Below are 20,079 nucleotides of genomic sequence, written 5' to 3'. Positions count from 1 at the left end.
AAGACTGATGCTAATCAGTGTAATATCATATATAATATGTATATATCATATATATATCATATCATGTAGAACTTTTCAACTTTCCCAAAGAATCAAAGGATCTGACACCATTCTCTGAGTAACAGGGACATAAATAGTGAATTAAGTAGGACGCTTACCTTCTTCCCCATCTGTCTGTTAAGGTGTTAGTTTTTCTCCATTAGCCCTTTAATCATACCTTGACTTTATATGTATAGATATAGATTTGACATTGTACATACCTCTGCAAAACTCCACATGCATTTTTATAAGCATTCTACCAAAGATAAAATCATGGACATTTATTAGTCATTTTTTATGAGAAGTTTTATTTTAAAAGATGGCAGGGTCATCATTCCATGCTCTAACTTGACAGCTAAATTTCACCTGTCAAGACCTTCAAAAGGAGTTTTCTAGGCAAGAGCCAGCCATCTTTAATACCCTTCACAAACATATCTTTTGCTTCGGAGCCCATCAGTTAAATCTCAGAATAGGAAGAATGATTGCCCTGTAACTTCCACAGGACCACCGTGAAACTCAGGGGACACAGCCCAACCCTACCATAGCCAAGCCTGCTGATAAACCACGGCATCTGAATCTGGCATGGCATCAGAACCTTTCTGGGTTTTACCCAAACAACATTTCCCAAAGTGTGTGCCATGGAGCACTCGTTTCTAGAGATGCTCTGAGAACTGCTCTGCGAAGGTCCCTCTGAGCAAAGGAGCATCACAGGCACATTCATTCACCCACTAGAGGCTCTGAGGAGCCCTGGAGGAGTCTCCCAATTGGCTTCATACTTACATATCCCTATGTTAGAGATGCAGCTCTTATGAAGCTTTGATTCCCCCCAAACTGGGTCCATTTTCATGCCTTTGGAAATTTGAGACAGTAATGCTTTATTTTCAGTATTATATTTTCTTTCCAGTCTTTTTATCTTGTTAATGGAACACCAACACCTTAATTAGAGGTTTTTAAATTGTAAGTAATAGGCTTCCCTGGTGGTGCAGTGGTTGAGAGTCCGCCTGCCGATGCAGGGGATATGGGTTTGTGCCCCGGTCCGGGAAGATCCCACATGCTGCAGAGTGGCTGGGCCCGTGAGCCATGGATGCTAAGCTTGCGCATCCGGAGCCTGTGCTCCTCAACGGGAGAGGCCACAACAGTGAGAGGCCTGCAAAAAAAAAAAAAAATTGTAACTAATAGAGCATTAAATTCTTTGCTCTAATCACACTCAAAGGGTTATTTTTCAACAACATCTTGTATTCACTCCTTTCCTTCCCCACACCTCTGCTCATCGTAGTGACTGTATGACTTCTAGAATGTCAACTTAGGAGCTATGAGACATTCGAACAGGGAAAGAATTGCATTTTTCCATGTTGTTTCCTTCTTATCATTTAAAATTATCCACCTTAACATTTAAAATTACATATCTTATTACATATCTATGTTATAGCACATCTGTATCTACATAGATGTATAGAAGTACATATTGGGATAAGGAAATGGATATTAAGTACTTCCTATGTGGCAGACATGAGAAGCAAGTTTTATATACCTTATTTAAGTTTTATAGTTCAACTCTAATAGGTCAGTAAGTATTGTCCCTATTTTACAGATGAGCAAATTGAGGAAAGAGAGGTTAAATGACATGCCCATGGTCTCAAACAGCTAAAAACAAGGGGCCTAGAATTTGAGCCCAGAATACCTTCCTCCAAAATTACAATATAATTTTATCTGTTGTAGCCTGCTTTATTTCATCATGATTGTTGTATTACACATTTTAATATGGCTTCCACCTTTCATATGCTATTTGTGCTTGAACAAGATACAGGATTATGTTTACTTACATAATTTAACAATTTTATAATGCCTTATAGCTCTCACATCTATGTGAATTGTTACACATTTAGTTCAAATTTCTGCAGCAATTTAATAGTATAGAATTCTTGATATTTTTCTAAAGAGCAAGTAGACAAATGTTTAGATCTTTGGTAATATCATGTACATCTTTTACATTCTCAGCAAGTACCCTAAAATTTTGTTTTTCAGACTCTTCAGTACCTGCTGGTGACAATGCCCTGAAGCTGAGGGAGATTCCTGATAAAAACTGCCATATTAACAGATACGGCTACTTTAAAGCCACCATCACAATTGTAGGTAAGACCATGGAGGAAAGATGTTAGAATCCACCTTGGGTCACCCACTCCCTTACCTGACTCTGGAGGGGTGAGGATGGGGAGCAAGGGCACCCACTCTCTGTCCAAGGTGGTACCACATGTGCACAAGCAAAGATTCCACTAGTTTCTAGATTTCCACCTGCCTTTCCGGCCTTCCTTAGACATCCTGGTGGAAATGAGCCCTCTGTGAGGCCCACAGAGCAATGAGCCTGCCAGGGGGCCTGGACCTCCGACCCTGTGCAGCTCAGAAACCTGAATGAATGTGGCCTGAAGGAAGGCCAGTTGCAAATTCTCACAGCTCCCACTTTCTTCCCCTGGGTGATTTCACAAAGTCACACCTCCTGTGTGTAAGAAAGAGGGTTGAACAGGGCCACCACACCGGGCTGTGCGCTTGGGGCGCTGCTCACAGGTGCCCAACAGAGGAGACGGCTTGGGCTAAAACCCACCTGGTGGTCCAGGGGCTACAACTCCGCCTTCTGATGCAGGGGGTGTGGGTTCGATCCCTGGTCGGGGAGCTAAGATCCCACATGTCTCACGGCCAAAAAGCCAAAACATAAAATGAGCAATATTGTAACAAATTCAATGAAGACTTTAAAAATGGTCCACATTAAAAACAAACAAACAAATCAAAATAAATAAATAAACCCCAAGTTGTGCCTACTGGGGCTGAGCCACTTGGGCAGGAGAGACAGCAGCCGAGGCCTGAGCCTGGGCCTGCCCCCCTTCAAGGTCATCTCTCCCGGAAACACCTCCTCAAGTGGGTGCCGCCTCCTGACACACACACACAGGCTCCAGGACTAAAGATCAAGGTTGGGCTGAAGAGCTGTTCAGTATTTTTTTTTTTTTTTTTTTTTTGAGCTGTTCAGTTTGACTTTGAAAATGCTGCCTGGACATGTACCCAAAGCTCTGGGGCAGATTCCCGGGTCTGGGGTCGTGAGAAGCTGAGTCCATTTTGTTTGGCCTTCTGATTTGTTAAGAAGTGGTTTGGTTTGGTTTGTGTTGTATTTTGATGTGTTTTTCTGCGGGGCATTGTTCCATTAGAGGGAATTCTGGAGGTTAACATCATCCAGGTGACAGATGTCCTGATGCCCATGCCACAGCCTGACAACCCCCTGGTGGATTTCGTCGTGACCTGCCAAGGGAGGTGAGTACCTTATCTCCAAGAAAGGGGCCAAGTGAGGACCCCAGGCTGAACAAAGGCCTTCATACCCCTCTCCCCTTTAAAGTTGATTTGGATTCTAGTTCCTCAGCAAGCCAGGATGAGGAAGGACCCTCCCAGGTGCTCTCAAGCATGCACTTGCTTTGCTAGAGTTGAGCAATGCTCATCACCTTTAACTGTTGAAGAAGAATTACTGATTGAACACTTACTGTGTCCTTAACATTTTACTTCTGTTTTCATGTCAAATCCTCACACAGTCGTATGAGCCTCCTCATTTACACCAGTGATAACAGTACCTCCCTAGGTGGCGGGTACCTGGCAGAGCAAGGTTCCTGGGTTGAGGTCTGGCTCAGAGCCTCTTAAGCTCCCTGAGAGTCAGGGGAGGCAATGTGGAAGCGCTGTGTCCTTGTGCTAAATAGTAGCAATGCCTGATCATCCTGTCTCGCTTTAAAACTTACAAAGCTCTTTCTAATGCATTATATAGTTTGATTTCCTAATGTTTGGTTATAACTATAGACAATAGACTGAATATAAAGTAATTAATATATAAATACTGTATCAATTAAGCCATTAAATATGTGAATGACTTACCAATTTACATATAAGTCAATCAAGTAATTAAAATGTATGTGTATGTGATATATAAATTAATCAAGAGAATGAGCTGGTATAAAAATGAGGCCTTATTTGATCAAAAAGGATAGCTCCAGGGAATCCCTGGTCAGGGAACTAAGATCCTGCAAGCCACGGGGTGCACCCCCCAAAAAAGGGGGGGATAGCTCCAAAGCTCTCTGGATTGGGGAGAGAATGGGATGAGGATGACAGAAATAGAGAAAACCCTGACTGAGGAGGTGAAGCTGCTTCAAGAGGCCAGGGGCCAGGTGAGAAGAGAACATGAACTCATCTAATTTCCCATGCCCTCATCAGGCCCAGCTTCAGAGCCTGGTCTCTCCATCCAGGAAGTCTACTCAGAAGTGAGACAGTGGCTAAGACAGTAACGCATGGTAGCTGAGTGGTTACAGGGACAGCTGTCAAACCTCTTTTATTCAAGTCCCAACTCCACCTCTAACTGCTTTTTTAACCTGGGGCCAGCGATCTCCCCTCCCAGAGCTGGTTTGTCACCTGATGCATTAGGATAATATGACTTTCCTCATCAGGTCATTGAGAGGAATAGACAAGACTATATCACTTATCAGAAATTCAGTGCCTTGCACACAGTAGATGCTGCGTGAACAGCTCTGGTTGCTGCTGCTGTTGTTGTCATATCTCTGCAGGAACCCACGCAGGGCCGACTGGCATTTAATACTACGTTTGCCTAACACCTAAGCCGTCTGCATCTTTGGGCATCTAGGGAGCCAAAAAGGAGAGGGAAGCTCCCAGCAGTCCCTTGCCTTGGGAGACATAATTTCTTCCTCCTCCAGCACGAGGGGCTCATCTTCCTGAGGATACAAAGGAAACAATGACTCACACCCAGGCTTGTTTAAGAGTAAATTAAGATCCCACATGCTGCAGAGCAACTAAGCCCGTGTGCCACAACTCCTGAGCCTGCGCTCTAGAGCCCGTGAACCACAACGACTGAGCCTGCGTGCCACAACTACTGAAGCCCATGTGCCTAGAGCCCGTGCTCCACAACAAAAGAAGCCACCGCAATGAGAAGCCTGCGCACCACAACGAAGAGTAGCCCCCGCTCGCCACAATGAGAGAAAGCCCGCACAGAGCAACGAAGACCCAACGCAGCCAAAAATAAATAAATAATTAATTAAAAAAATTTTTTTAAACATTCTTGCTTCTTTTTTTAAAAAATTTTATTTATTTATTTATTTATTTATTGGCTGCATTGGGTCTTCATTTCTGTGTGTGGGCTTTCTCTAGTTGCGGCGAGCAGGGGCCACTCCTCATCGCGGTGCGGGGGCCTCTCACTGTCGTGGCCTCTCTCGTTGCGGAGCACAAGCTCCAGATGTGCAGGCTCAGTAGTTGTGGCTCACGGGCCTAGTTGCTCCGCAGCATGTGGGACCTTCCCAGACCAGGGCTCGAACCCGTGTCCCCTGCATTGGCAGGCAGATTCTCAACCACTGCGCCACCAGGGAAGCCCTAAAAAAATTTTTTAAGAGTAAATTATATGCGACAATTTCATGTCATATGGTTTGAATAAGAATAAGTAGGATTCCATTTTATAGAAATGTAGTGATTTTTCTTTCTACACTGATGTCATATTCCTCTCTCTGTCTCTCTCCGTGTCATTCGTGCCCTCAGCATCCCCACAGAGGTCTGTACTGTCATCTCCGACCCCACCTGCCAGGTCACTCAGAACACAGTCTGCGACCCTGTGGACATGGACCTGGGCGACACGTGCTTGCTGACAGTGAGAAGAGCCTTTGGTGGGTCTGGGACATACTGTATGAACGTCACTCTGGGTGATGATGCAAGCCTGGCCCTCACGAGCACCCTCGTCTCTATCCCTGGAAGAGGTAAGTTTTGTTTTATGGTTGTATGAACATTTCATGTTGGAGATAAAGTGTGTATCCAATACCAAAGGTACTCAAGGCTTCACTCTCAATAAAACTTTAGTTTTATTTCCATGTAAAATTCATTGAACTGTTGTTAACATGGATTTGAGAAATGGCATTAAAAGCCAACAGCAAATCTACTTAGGGAAGGGATGAGAGAGAGAAACCCAATGAAATAATGGCCAGAGAAAAGCCTTTTGATGAAAAAAAATCAGCTGTGATCATGGACCAGTAATAATGGGATGTGGTCACTGCATGCTCAGATAGATTTGTAATTCAAGAGGAAAGTGCAAAGCCCAACATCAAAAAATAACAATGTTCTCCAATTAAGCTACAACAAAGGGGAGGCCGGTATCATGTTGTCATTGGAATCCACCTGGGCAAAGATATGAAGCCATGAAGAGAAATGAGAAACCAGGTGGACTCCTGGTTCCCTTCTAACTTGCCATGTGCCCTCTCTTTCCCTTCCCAAATTCTACCAAGCATTACACTGAGACAGAAACAAACCAATTTACCAAGTCCTTAAATGTTCACCAGAAAAACTACTCCTTGTCCCCTTTATGCTCGGAGAGGTAAGATATTAGCAAAATGGTTGAAGGAATTTCATTGAGAAATTCCCATTTACTGGTGGCTGCTAATCTTCCCCAACCCATAAGGACTCTACCTGGTGACCCTAACTGAATTTCACTTATAACTGACTATGTTGTAAGATACTGCTTTACCTCTTAGAGGAAGTGCTACATGGTGGGACGGAAGGCACAGATTAAATTGTGCACACGTTACAGCACGTGTTTTGCTCCTTAATTTGAGTTTTGTTGGATACAACCTAACAACTAACTCACAAATAACTCTTTCGGTCGTGGGGTCTATCTTATAAGGTGAAATGTACTTAAACATATATTTACTCATTAACTATATAAAAGGCAGCTTTAACCTCATTGAAAGAAAAGCGTAAGTAATCATGCATATAATTATTTGCATGAGGGTTTATTGTTGGTGAGATCCAAGGTGTACGTTAAAAGAAAAGAAAAGAATGCAAAGGTACGCTGCTTCCTCCCAGGGAGGGTGCATGGGGTCTGGGGTGCAGAAGTGGGGAGCCAGGCAGAAAGAGGCAGCCGGAGCCTCTGTATTCGAGTGAGTGTGGATCTTCTACACCATCACCTCCAGGAGCTACTGGGGTTGTTTTTCTTGTGCTGTTGCAGTTACTTTTAGAATTGCCTTTTAGAGTCCCAACCTATTCTGTGAAGCTTTCTCAGTTCTGGCAAACCACGGTTCTCTTACCTGGATTAGACGCTTGGATATTTGCTTCCCTTTAATCCTTCTTGTAGTGAGTGATAACTTTAGGTGTGACCTGAGCCATTTTTAAAATCCAAAAAAGGAAGCTCAGAAAGAGAGCTTTTAACCCAATGGGAATTGTAACTTGATGACTTGGGTTTCAAAGTCAGAATCTCAAAAGTCCATCATTGTTCAAAGGCAAACCCATTGACTTTTAGCTGAAATGACTTTTAATCATTGATTCAAGGAACATTCATGAAGCACCTGCAATGCTTTCAACAAATATTCACTGGGCGTCCACTCCATGTCCATCACAGCTCCAGGCACCAGGTAGCCAGTTCTAGATAGAGTGGGAACAAGGTGAGGAAGGTCCCAGCTTTTGTGAGCAGAAAGAGGCAATAAACAAATAAGATGATATTGTGAAGACAAGGAAACAAGGCATGGAGAGTGACAAACATGGGAGAGAGGGCACAGAGGTTGGCTCTCTAGATTGGGAGGTTGGGAAAGTCCTGCCAACGCAGTGGCACCCTCTTGGTGAAGTGCCTTCTCTGAATGAGGAGAAGGGGCTCCTCCTCCTCCTCTGAGACCTGCATTTCAAGAATGAGCAGCCGGGCTTCTCTGGTGGGGCAGTGGTTGAGAGTCTGCCTGCCGATGCAGGGGACGTGGGTTCGTGCCCCGGTCCGGGAAGATCCCACATGACACGGAGCGGCTGGGCCCGTGAGCCATGGCCGCTGAGCCTGCGCGTCCGGAGCCTGTGCTCCGCAACGAGAGGGGCCACAACAGTGAGAGGCCCGCGTACCTCAAAAAAAAAAAAAAAAGAATGAGCAGCCCATCTAGATCCTTATGCACCACAGGTAGGGTTTGGGTTTTATTCTGTGCGTAAGGGGAACCACTGGCAGGGTTGAAGCATGATCTGATCAATGCTTTTAGATGATCGTTCAGACTGCTGAGTGAAGTAAGTTCTTGGAAAGTAGCCGTGGAAGCAGGTAGACAATGAAGAGGTCCTCTCAGGGAAGAGGGCTGGTGGCCGGGACTGTGATGGCGGCAGAGAAGGTGGGGAGAAAATAGACCAACTCCAGTGATACTTTCGTGGCAGAGACAAGACTAGTTGATTTGCTGGGTTCTGGGAGTACAAAGAAGACATACTCCTTGCTTTATGGCTCTTACAGTCTAGCAAGAGAGAAATTTGTGTAAAGAAGTAATTGCGAGCTTCCCTGGTGACGCAGTGGTTAAGAATCCACCTGCCAATGCAGGGGACACGGGTTCGAGCCCTGGTCCAGGAAGATCCCACACGCCGCGGAGCAACTAAGCCCATGCGCCACAACTACTGTGCCCGAGCTCTAGAGACCGAGAACCACAACTACTGAAGTCCGTGCACTTAGAACCCATGCTCCATAGCAAGAGAAGCCACCACAATGAGCCCTCGCGCCGCAACAAAGAGTAGCCCCTGCTCACCGCAACTAGAGAAAGCCCACGTGCAGCAATGAAAACCCAACGCAGCCAAAAATAAATAAATAAAATAAATAATTTTTTAAAAAAAAGTAATTGCAACACAGTGTGATGGAGGCAGAGAACGAGAGACAGGGAGAGAAGTGACAAAGGAAGGCATGACATGCTGCCCGCATGCATGCATGTCTGGAAGGTGTCCCAAAGGGGCAGACGCTGGAGATGAGTTGGATGTTGCCGGCAGAGGGCATGGAGATTTGAAAGAGCACGGGGAGGATGGATTTTTAGCACAGCTGGAAAGAAGGCAGTGGAAGATGAGCCCAGAGGGGTGTGCAGGAGGATCATGAAGACCTTCACCACGTGTGTGCAGCTGGGTCAGCTCAGACCCCATCAGGTATCTCCGGGACGTGACCTCTGTCTCCTGAGCCCGAAACACAGTGTTCCAGACATGCTAACTCATTCTCTAAATGGAAGATAAGCTGCCCCCAAAGACTATGTATTATGTAATGGGAAAGATTACTGAAAGCGCAGAGAGAGCCATATATCTTCTGTTAGCTCTCTTCCTCATTGATTTAATTGCATTACAAGCAGCATGTCCTCGAGGTGGAAGTTGTCACTAATACGGTCTTGTTTTTATTTTAAGACCCAGACTCCCTTTTAAGAATGGCAAGTGGTACCCTGGTCTTCGTTGGCTGCATGGCCATATTTGTCACTGTGATCGCCCTTTTGGTGTACAAGTAAGTTGCTGGTTCTAACACTTTAAATCACTAGAGTATATTGTCAAAAATAAATAGCATATTTCTGCACAAGTGGGCTGTTTTCCCTTTTTTGCTTTTAAACATTTTGTGTGTGGGAGGAAAATCTTCCACTGAATGACGAATACCAAACTACCCTATTAATTTTGCTGTGTTTTTTTTAATCCCTAAAAATGCTACCAAATGTCAGTAACTTTACCAAATTGTGTCAGCTTAATGTTTAACATATAATCTCAAGTTATAGTAAGCAGACACATTTCTTGCATGAAGAAGAGAAAATAAATATATTTTCATAAGACATCAGTGTCTTAAAAGCCATAAATTAAATAGAATTAACCATTCTGCACTTGGCATGTAAAAGACTGTAGAAAGCAACCTTTTCCAGCTGGAGATCTTTTTTTAATCTGTCCAACACATTGCTTTCAGAAAACACAAGGAATACAAACCAATAGAAAACAGCACGGGGATCGTGGTCAGAGGCAAAGGCCTGAATGTTTTCCTCAATTTTGCCAAGATGCTCTTCCCCGGAAACCAGGAAAAAGATCCACTGCTCAAGAACCAACCGGGAATTCTTTAAATCTTCTGCCTTACTTATGACCAATGGCTCACTCTTCAGCGCCATTTATATCAGCTATGCTAGAGTGGATGACGATTAACTTTTTAAAAAGATTATCGTAAAATATATATTGTGGTTTAGGGAGGTCCAATTTTTATTATAGGTTAAATGACATTTTAGAGAGGTGGAGGGGAATTAAACTATGCACAGCCTCATCCATGTTATATTAACTGATAGAACCAGTTAGCAATTAAACTACACACAGCCTCACCCGTGTTATATTAACTGATAAAAACCAGTTAGCAGCACTTTCTTTCGTGATGGTTTGTTTCACTTATAATGTCTTAGGTGATTAATAAGATAGATACACTGTATCCAGAGTAGCAGAAGAAGGTACTTTCGTTAGAGTCTGACCTAGGTTAACTGGAAGGAGAGGCTGGACGTGTTCTAGCTTTCCATATAACCATATGCATAAAACCAGTGTATTCCTGTTCTGAAGGTCATGTTCCAAGCTACCTGAATCCTATGTCAATGAACATGCATGAGCTCCCAACAGAACACTAACAGATAAGTCTTTAGTAGGCTTTTCATACTTGTTATACTAAAAAAAAATACTAATCTAATAAATGATTGTGAATATGTTTGTGACCACCTGCCGAGCCCAAATGTGTAAAGGAACGGTACTCATTCATTCATTTTTCCCATGGACATTTATGTAGCACTTTCTGTATACCAGGCATGTTGCTAAGTACATGGCCCTGCACTCAGAGTGTTGACATTCTTGTGGATATATCTGAATTTCTGTACACTCTGGCACCACAGTTGAAAGTTATAGTTGAAATTATATATTATGATTTTCCAAAAAAGGAGGCCCCTGGTTTTCCTACTGGTTTCTCTATTCAAATGATACAGAAACTTAATCACCAAGGATTTTACTTTCATTTGTAACTGAAGCTACTATATGTCAGTCATGACATTTTTCTTCTCCTTCCTGGAAAATAAAGTATGAAAATAAAAAAAATAAAATAAAGCTCTTGGAATTATTCTTCTAATTTGTTGTTTGCCATTCAATTTCATTGAGAGTTTTAACACATAAAAAGTTGTTTAGGGCTTCCCTGGTGGCGCAGTGGTTAAGAATCCGCCTGCCAATACAGGGGACACGGGTTTGTGCCCTGGTCCGGGAAGATCCCACATGCCGTAGAGCGGCTAGGCCCATGAGCCACAACTACTGAGCCTGCGCGTCTGGAGCCTGTGCTTCACAACGAGAGAAGCCGCAACAGTTAGAGGCCCGTGCACCGCGATGAAGAGTGGCCCCTGCTTGCCGCAGCTGGAGAAAGCCCTTGCACAGAAACGAAGACTCAACACAGCCAAAAATAAATATAAAATAAATAAATAAATTTCTAAAAAAAAAAAAATCAACCAACTGTCAAAATGCATTAAAAAAAAAGTTGTTTAATTCTGCCCCATGGAGCATTGATAGTTTCGTAAGTATTTGGGGTTTTTTTGGTTTTATTTTGGTTTTTTTTGCGGTACGCGGGCCTCTCACCGTTGTGGCCTCTCCCATTACAGAGCACAGGCTCCAGACGCGCAGGCTCAGCAGCCATGGCTTCACGGGCCCAGCCGCTCCGCGGCATGTGGGATCCTCCCGGACAGGGGCACGAACCCACGTCCCCTGCATCGGCAGGCGGACTCTCAACCACTGCGCCACCAGGGAAGTATTTTGTATTTTTAAGTATATGTATACAGTATGTGAAATTGCAGTAAATTAAAAATATGTATATATATATACACACACACACACACATACACATGTATATGTATATATATATGTATGTATGTATATAATCAGGCCAGTCTAAAAGAGATTTTCTACAGGCAGTTCTGGACTCTTTGAACAGTCAGGATTATATTAAAAATAAAGGTTAGAGGATGGTTCTAGGTCACAGATTGGCAGTCTTTTTCTGTAAAGCGTCAGGCAGTTAGTATTTTAGGTTCCATGGGCCATACGGTGTCTGTTGCAACTACTCAACTCCAATATTGTAGCACAAAAGCCATCATATACATAAATGAAAGCACATGGCTGTGTTCCAGCACAAGCATATTGACAAAAGCAGGTGGTGGGCCAGATCTGGCCTGCAGGCCATAGCTTGTGGACCCATATTCTAGACTAAAAGAGACTAGAGAGACACAGCAACCAAGAGCAACTGAGGAATCTAGATTGCATCCTATTATTAAAGAACAGCTATGAAAAATATTCTTGGGACACCTGAGGGAAAACTGAATACACACTGGATACCAAATGATATAACAGAATTAGTGTTAATTTTCTTAAGGAGTTAGTCTAGTTCATTCACTTCATAAATGGCCAAGGCCAAAAATAAGCTCTTTATTCTGGAATCATCCCAAAGAGTACAAAATTTGCAGAACAAGAAATGTGGAATTTATCTGCATTTATGAGTTGGCTGAAGGTCAGTGGTTCTCAACCACAGGTTACTTTGCCCCTCGGGGGGCCCTGGCAATATTAGGAGACATTTTTGATTGTCACAACTAGGATGGGGTGCTACTGGCATCTAATGAGTAGAGGCCAGGAGTGCTGCTAAACATCCTACAATACCCAGGATGGCCCCCACAGCAAAGCACCCCATCTTACCTGACCCCAAATGTCAGCAGCCCTATTGTGGAGTAACTGAAGAATCTCTGGACATGGATGTAAAGAGAGAAGACTTAGATTTGAATCCAGCCCTGCCACTTAAAGCTGAGTGACCCTGGGCAAGTTATTTGAACTTTCTTGAGCCTCAGTCTCCTCATCTGTAAAATGGATATGCAGTCCCTCCCTAACTTACTTCATAGGGCTACTGCAAGCCCCTCTGAAAGAATGAATGGTTGTGAAAGCACTTTGTATAGGGCACAATGGTATATATATTACATGTGAGAAGCAGTGTGAAGGGGCTTGCCATTTTGATGATGATTAGGAGGCCAGGACATTCATACCAAAAGCAGAAAAGTAATATCAAGTTGCAGCAGAATCTTTTGTAGGTTTGTTAACCACAGGCTTCTGAGCCCAGCCCCCCCAAAATTATGGGTTGAGGCCCCATAATTTCTGTGTCTCACTAGTTCCCATGTGATGTTGATACGGCTGCTCCCAGACCTAACTCTGAGAAATACTGGTCTCGAGATCTACTCTTACCTTCTTATATCAACAGGGGGTAGCAGAGAGCAGCAAATATACAGTCAGTCACCAGGGAAGTGAGTTGAAATCCTCATGAAACCTCCCTCGGTTTCAATCTAACAAATGGCAGGAGAGAGGGATGAAATCATGAATCATTTGGATTTATATTCTCCTTGTGACCTTGGCAACAAGTCATTTAACTTCTGCTGAATTGCTATCTGTAAAATGGGGGAAGTAACCGAAAAGGTAGTGGGATGACTTGATTAATGTTTGCTGAGAATTAGAACTTCCAAACAAAATTGAAATGTGCAGGTAGTAAATTATTCTGGGAATTTCTTATTCCTTGGACCCTTTATAAATGTCTACATTTTAAACACTTCTGACTCATCTATAAACATTGGTTGCCTTCGATGAATTTTCAGTTGTTTAACAGTTTACAGGCAATACTTTGTACGCATTCATTATATCCGGAATGTGTAATAACTCCAAGCCTAAGAGACAGGCTAAGGGCAGATGAGAAGAAAGTGATCCAGGGGGTGAAGGTGACCACCTTTTGATGGGGCCCCTGGTGGGTGGGAAATCCTTTAAGGTTTTTTCAGAGTGGTCCCAAAGCCGCTGGAATAGGTGCTCTAAAAATTCAGAGGCCAGTTCCCAGGAATCACCTCTCACAGGCTGATTTTGATCCTTCGACAATCATTTACTGTGCACCAGTATGTCCCAGGCTCTGGTCTGGAGGCAACACAGCCATGAACAAGAGACAAAGACTCTGCTTTCTTGGAGTTTGGGTCCCAGAGGTTTACTGCAGTGAGAGTCCTAACCTCTGGCCTGGAGTCCCCCATCCTGGCCACCCCATTGGCCTCAGTCTAATCTGCAGAGGTGATTTCTCTGCTACTTACCATAGAATTGTCATTCCTTTTGCCATAGAAATTCTGGAATAAATTTTGCTTTGGAGATCTTCATAGGCTTTTTGGAATTTAGGTGCCTTATTTAGCCAATTTTAATTCTCTGTGTAATTTTCCCACACATATCATCATGTCACCTCCCCAGTGAAAATTTCTCTCAAATTTACAATGCAGTTGTCACTGTTAATTGCGTTGCACAGATTTTAATAATACAAATTAAATATCAAGATTTGAGCTTACTGAATCCTTAGTTTTAAGGTGTTTGTTAGAATAAATTCCTTTAGAGTGAAAAAGAAAAGATGAATTACTTATGAGAAGTGGCAGGAGGATTTTGTGCCTATGGGTGGAATTTTAAATTTTGCTTTTTGGAATTGAGTGGAGGGATGGAGGTAGGCCTTAAATCAAGACCCCTGAACTCCAGCCTGGCACTGTCACTCACGAGCTACGCAGCCTGAAGTCAGGCATTTTCTCTCTCTGCACCAAAACCTCCTCCTCTGTAAAACGAGGGAAGGAGGAGGAGAGGGAAACTAACCTGGATGAATGCTGACGTCTCCTTGGGTTCTCGTGCTCCACTGTGCAAAGTGGGAGAGGGATATTAGCCAGTTGCCTTACAGTGATGTCAGGAGGATGTGTTCTAAAGCCGTAGGAGCTGGCACACTACTGTTTATGGGCCAGACCTGCCTCTCTGCCTGTTTTTCCATGGCTCTCAAGCTAAATTTGGTTTTTATATCTTTTAATGTTTGGGGAAAAAAAGAATATGATTTTGTGCCACATAAAAGTTCTATGAAGTTGGAAGTTCGGCCTCTGTAAATGAAGTTTTATTGGAGCATAGCCACGCTCATCCGTTTATGTATTGTCGGCAATGCTTTTGTACTCCAACAATAGTGATGAGTAGTCGGGACAGGGACAGTACAGTCTACACAGCCTAAAATATGTACTATTTAGTCCTTGATTGAAAAAGTTTGCTCATCTGTGTTTTGACACTTTGTTGAACTCCATTCCGAACTGAATGGAGAAAACAAGAATTCTTCAGAGAATTTCAGTTCCACAAAATGCAATTTTCTTAATTGAGCACGTTGAGCTCTTACCCGCAATCTCGTGTCACATTATTCTGTAATGACAACAAACGCTGTATTATTGGACATAGTGAGTTAAGTGTACATTGCCTACAAACTGCTATGGGGAAATGTCAGAAAAGACCTTTCTGAAGAAAAAAAAATCTAATAATCCTCGCAGGAGAAGTTACAAATAGAATCACAACATGAAGAACCAAGTGATGAAGGATTTCATAAATCCCCAAAAGCATCAACCATAAAGAAAATGATTGATATATCAAATTATGTCACAATTTTAAAGTTCTGTATGAAAAAGATGCCACAGACTTCTTGTCTAATGACCCACAGAATTCTCATACTCTGCTAGTGAAAGTGCAAGATGGGAAACAATTCAGCAGTTTGGGAAACAATTTGGCAGTTTCTCATAAAAGCAAATGCACATATATCACATGGCCCTTCTACTCTTCGGTATTTACCCAAGAGAAATTAAGACATGTTCACACAATGACTTCTATGTAAATGTTCATGGTAATGTTATTCGTAATAGCCACAAACTAGGAACAGCCTTAATTTCCATCAACTGGTGAATGGATGAATAAATGTGGTGTGTTCATGTAATGAAATACTACTTGACAATAAAAAGGAATAAACTGCCGATAGATGGAAGAACATGGATGAATTTCAAAAGCATTTTGTTAAATGAAAGAAGCCAGTTATACTGAATGAGTATGTTTATATGATATTCTGAAAAAAAGCAAAACTAGTGACTGAGAGCAGATCTGTGCTTGCCTGGCACTAGAGGTAGGGGGAGGAGAGAGACTGGGGGCACAAGGGAATTTGGGGGGCAAGGGAAACATTTTATGGCATGACTGTAGTGGTTAGAGAACTGTATCCATTTGTCAGATATCAAATTGTAGGCTTAAAATGGTTAGGTTTATTTTGTAGAAATATACCTCAATAAAGTTGATTGAAAATGGAAAGATACAGACTGGAAGAAGATATTTGCAATACATGTAACTGATAAAAGATTAGGTTATATAAAGAACTGTTAGGGAAATGCAAATCATCACACAACTAGACATTGTTTTATACCTACCAGATTGTCAATGAAAAAAATCTGACAAAATCAAGTGTTGGTGAAAGTGAGAACACCGGAACACTTATACTTTGCTGTTGGGAGTCTAAACTGGAACAGTTCTTTTGAGGGACAATCTGGCATTATCTGGTGAAGTTGAAGATGCACACACCTATGATCCAGCGGTCTCACTCCTTGGTGTAGAATGCCCCAGAGAAACCCTTGCACACGTGTTCAGGCGACACGGACAAGAACATTCAGAGCAATGTGAATGTCCCTCCACAGTAGAATGGCTAAATCAGTTGTAGCATACAATGGAATACTAATTATCAGTGAAAATGAATGAACCTACAGCTATAAACACCCAGAGGAAAGACTTGCCAATGTAATATTGACAGAAAAAAAGAAAATTGCAAAAGAGTACATGCAATATGATACCATTTACATAAAGTTTTCAAAAGCATGGAAAACTAAACAATATGGGAATGTATGAAAAAATGCAATAAGCCTATGGAAAAGAAGGCAAAAGAATTGTTAAATGAAGCTCAGTACAGTGGTTGCCTCTGGGGAGGAGGAACGGGGGTTGGGGGGAGTAGCAGTCAGGCAGCTTCCATAGTGCCAGCCATGTTTTATTGCTTAAATTGACTGATAGGTTTGTTTTATTATTATTCTTTATGTTCTATCTACATGCTAATGTATTCTTCAGGAGTTTTCAAATATTACTTTAAATTTTATTTTATATTGGAGTATAGTCGATTTACAATGTTGTATTAGTTTCAGGTGTACAGCAAAGTGACTCAGTTATACATATACATGTATCTGTTCTTTTTCAGATTATTTTCCCATATAAGTACTTAGAGAATATTGAGTAGAGTACCCTGTGCTATATAGTAGGTCCTTGTTGATTATCTATTTTATATATAGTAGTGTGTATAATTTAATTCCAAATTCCTAATTTATCTCTCCCCCCAACTTTACCCTTTGGCAACCAGAAGTTTGCTTTCTAGGTCTGTGAGTCTGTTTCTGTTTGGTAAATAAGTTCATTTGTGTCATTTTTTTGGTTCCACATATAAATGATATCATGTGATATGTCTTTCTCTGTCTGACTTACTTCACTTAGTGTGATAATCCCTAGGTCTATCCATGTTGGCACAAATGGCATTATTTCATTCTTTTCTATGAAATATTACGTGGTTTTTGTTTTGTTTTTTTTTTTTTTGCGGTACGTGGGCCTTTTACTGTTGTGGCCTCTCCCGTTGCGGAGCACAGGCTCCGGACGCGCAGGCTCAGCGGCCATAGCTCACGGGCCTAGCCGCTCCGCGGCATGTGGGATCTTCCCGGACCGGGGCACGAACCCACATCCCCTGCATCGGCAGGCAGACTCTCCAACCACTGCGCCACCCTGGAAGCCCATTACTCATTTTTTAAGTGGAGTAAAATAACTTCTAAAAAGAATTTTAAAATAAAGACAACTCAGTAGAAAAAATTGGCAAAGGCTTGTGAACAGACAATCAACCGGAAATCCAAATGCCAATACACAGATGAAAAGATGTTCAACCACACTAGTAACTGGGGAAGTGCAAAAGAAGAGAACAAAGATATGTGAAACATAAGCCATTGGTACAGTATGATAATATTTAGGTAAAATTGTAAAACATTTAAAACAATACTGTAAATTGTTTACACTTACATATGAACTTAAAGAATAGAAACATGCATGGGAATAGTACACATCAAATTCAGGGTAGTGGTTTGTCTCTAGCGATGGATGGAAAAGCATGGGATTAGTGAGAGCTGTGAAGGGGTTTTAGCTGAATCTGTAATGTTTTATTTCTAAAGGGAAAAAAAGCTGAAATAAATAGAGCAAAATGAAGATTTGCTCAATCTGGTAGTTCATTTGTTTTTCTCTCCACTATACTATGTGTTTGAAAACTTTTATAACTTTTCTAAAGAACAAGTTCTTGGGAATTCCCTGGCAGTCCAGTGGTTAAGACTCTGAACCTTCACTTCCAAGGGCTCAGGTTCAATCCCTGGTTGGGAAACTAAGATTCGACAAGCTGCGCAGCACGGCCAAAAATAAAAGAACGAGTTCTTAATAATCTTTTCTTTCCTCATGTGTGGTCTGAACAACAATAGAAATGAAATGTAAGCTCTTTCATTCAAAACTGTCTAGAGCTTTGAAACCCAAAGCTCTGACCTCTTTGCCTTTTCCTGCAAAGCCCAACCTCCAAAATTTTAAAAAAATTTTTATTGGATATATTTGATTTACAATGTTGTGTTAGTTTCAGGTGTACAGCAAAGTGAATCCGTTATACATAAGTCCATTCTTTTTCAGATTTTTTCCCATATAGGCCATTAGAGAATATTGAATAGAGTTCCCTGTGCTATACAGTAGGTCCTTGTTTTTATCTATTTTATGTATAGTAGTGTGTATATGTTAACCCCTATCTCCCAGTTTATCCCTCCCTCCCCTTCCCCCCAGTAAACATAAGTTTGTTTTCTATGTTTGTGACTCTCTTTCTGTTTTGCAGATAAGTTCATTTGTATCATTTCTTTAGATTCCACATATAAGTGATATCATATAATATTTGTCTTTCTCTGTCTTACTTACCTCACTTAGTATGATAATCTCTAGGTCCATCCATGTTGCTGCAAATGACATTATTCCGTTCTCTTTTATGGTTGAGTAATATCCCATTGTATATATGTACCACATTTTCTTTATTTCTTTAATTTATTTGCACCTCGCAGCTGGTGGGATCTTAGTTCCCCAACCAGGATTGAACCTGGGCCCTCTGCAGTGAGAGCACAGAGTCTTAACCACTGGACCACCAGGGAATTCCCAAATCGTTGTTTTTTTGGTTTGGGTTTTTTTTTTTTTTTTTTTTTGCCTATGTGGCTTGGACTGTGAGAGTTCCCCAACCAGGGATCGAACCCGGGCCATGGCAGTGAAAGCGCCAAGCCCTAACCACTGAACCACCAGGAACTCCTGTAGCACATCTTCTTTATCCACTCCTCTGTCAATGAACATTTAGGTTGTTTCCATGTCTTGGCTATTGTAAATAGGGCTGCAGTGAACATTGGGGTGCATGTATCTTTTCAAATTATGGTTTTCTCTGGATATATGCTTAGGAATGAGATTGCTGGATCACATGGTAGTTCTATACTTAGTTTTTTAAGGAAAATCCATACTGTTCTCCACAGTGGCTATACCAGTTTACATTCCCACCAACAGTGTAGGAGGGTTCCCTTTTCTTCACATCCTCTTCAGCATTTATTGTTTGTAGAGCTTTTTAAAAATAAATTTATTTATTTATTTTTGGCTGCATTGGGTCTTCGTTGCTGCACGCAGGCTTTCTCAAGTTGCAGTGAGCGGGGGCTACTCTTCATTGCGGTGCATGGGCTTCTCATTGCGGTGGCATCTCTTGTTGCAGAGCACGGGGTCTAGGCACGCAGGCTTCAGTAGTTGTGGCTCGCCGGCTCTAGAGTGCAGGCTCAGTAGTTGTGGCGCACTGGCTTAGTTGCTCCGAGGCATGTGGGATCTTCCCAGACCAGGGGTCGAACCCTGGTACCCTGCATTGGCAGGCAGATTCTTAACCACTGTGCCAGCAGGGGAGCCCTGTTCATAGAGTTTTTGATGTTGGCCATTCTGACAAGTGTGAAGTGATACCTCACTGTAGTTTTGATTTTCATTCCTCTAATAATTAGTGATGTTGAGCATCTTTTCATGTGCTTTTGGCCATCTGTATGTCTTCTTTGGAGAAATGCCTAGATCTTCCACCCATTTTTTGATTGGATTGTTTGTTTTTTGGATATTGAGCTGTATGAGTTGTTTGTATATTTTGGAGCACCTTCCAATTTAAAGATGTTTCTGATTAGATTCATAGTGACTGTTGGCGGCTAACACCCCCAAATTTACTTCCCCTCACTTATAAAATGAGGGGACTTGACCCCTGTCACCCCAGAAGCCCCTGACAAGAGGGGGCCA

At 42.2% G+C, this 20,079-nt stretch overlaps 1 protein-coding gene across 2 annotated transcripts in view; it reads left to right on the top strand.

The window, feature by feature from the left end:
* GPNMB (glycoprotein nmb) overlaps positions 1-10,930 on the top strand; it is a 29,115-nt gene extending 18,185 nt beyond the window's left edge. For both annotated transcript variants that reach the window (XM_081244542.1, XM_081244541.1), the window contains 5 exons: positions 2,065-2,172; positions 3,234-3,336; positions 5,605-5,819; positions 9,223-9,316; positions 9,761-10,930. In XM_081244542.1, coding sequence (XP_081100668.1) covers positions 2,065-2,172; positions 3,234-3,336; positions 5,605-5,819; positions 9,223-9,316; positions 9,761-9,911 — 671 coding nt within the window. In that variant the 3' untranslated portion in view covers positions 9,912-10,930. The remainder of the gene's footprint in view (positions 1-2,064; positions 2,173-3,233; positions 3,337-5,604; positions 5,820-9,222; positions 9,317-9,760) is intronic.
* Positions 10,931-20,079: the final 9,149 nt, after the last annotated feature.

The sequence above is a fragment of the Mesoplodon bidens genome (assembly GCF_964165515.1).
Source record: "Mesoplodon bidens genome assembly, chromosome: 9".
NCBI classification, from domain to species: Eukaryota; Metazoa; Chordata; class Mammalia; order Artiodactyla; family Ziphiidae; genus Mesoplodon; species Mesoplodon bidens.
This window is presented reverse-complemented; position numbering and strand designations above follow the sequence as displayed.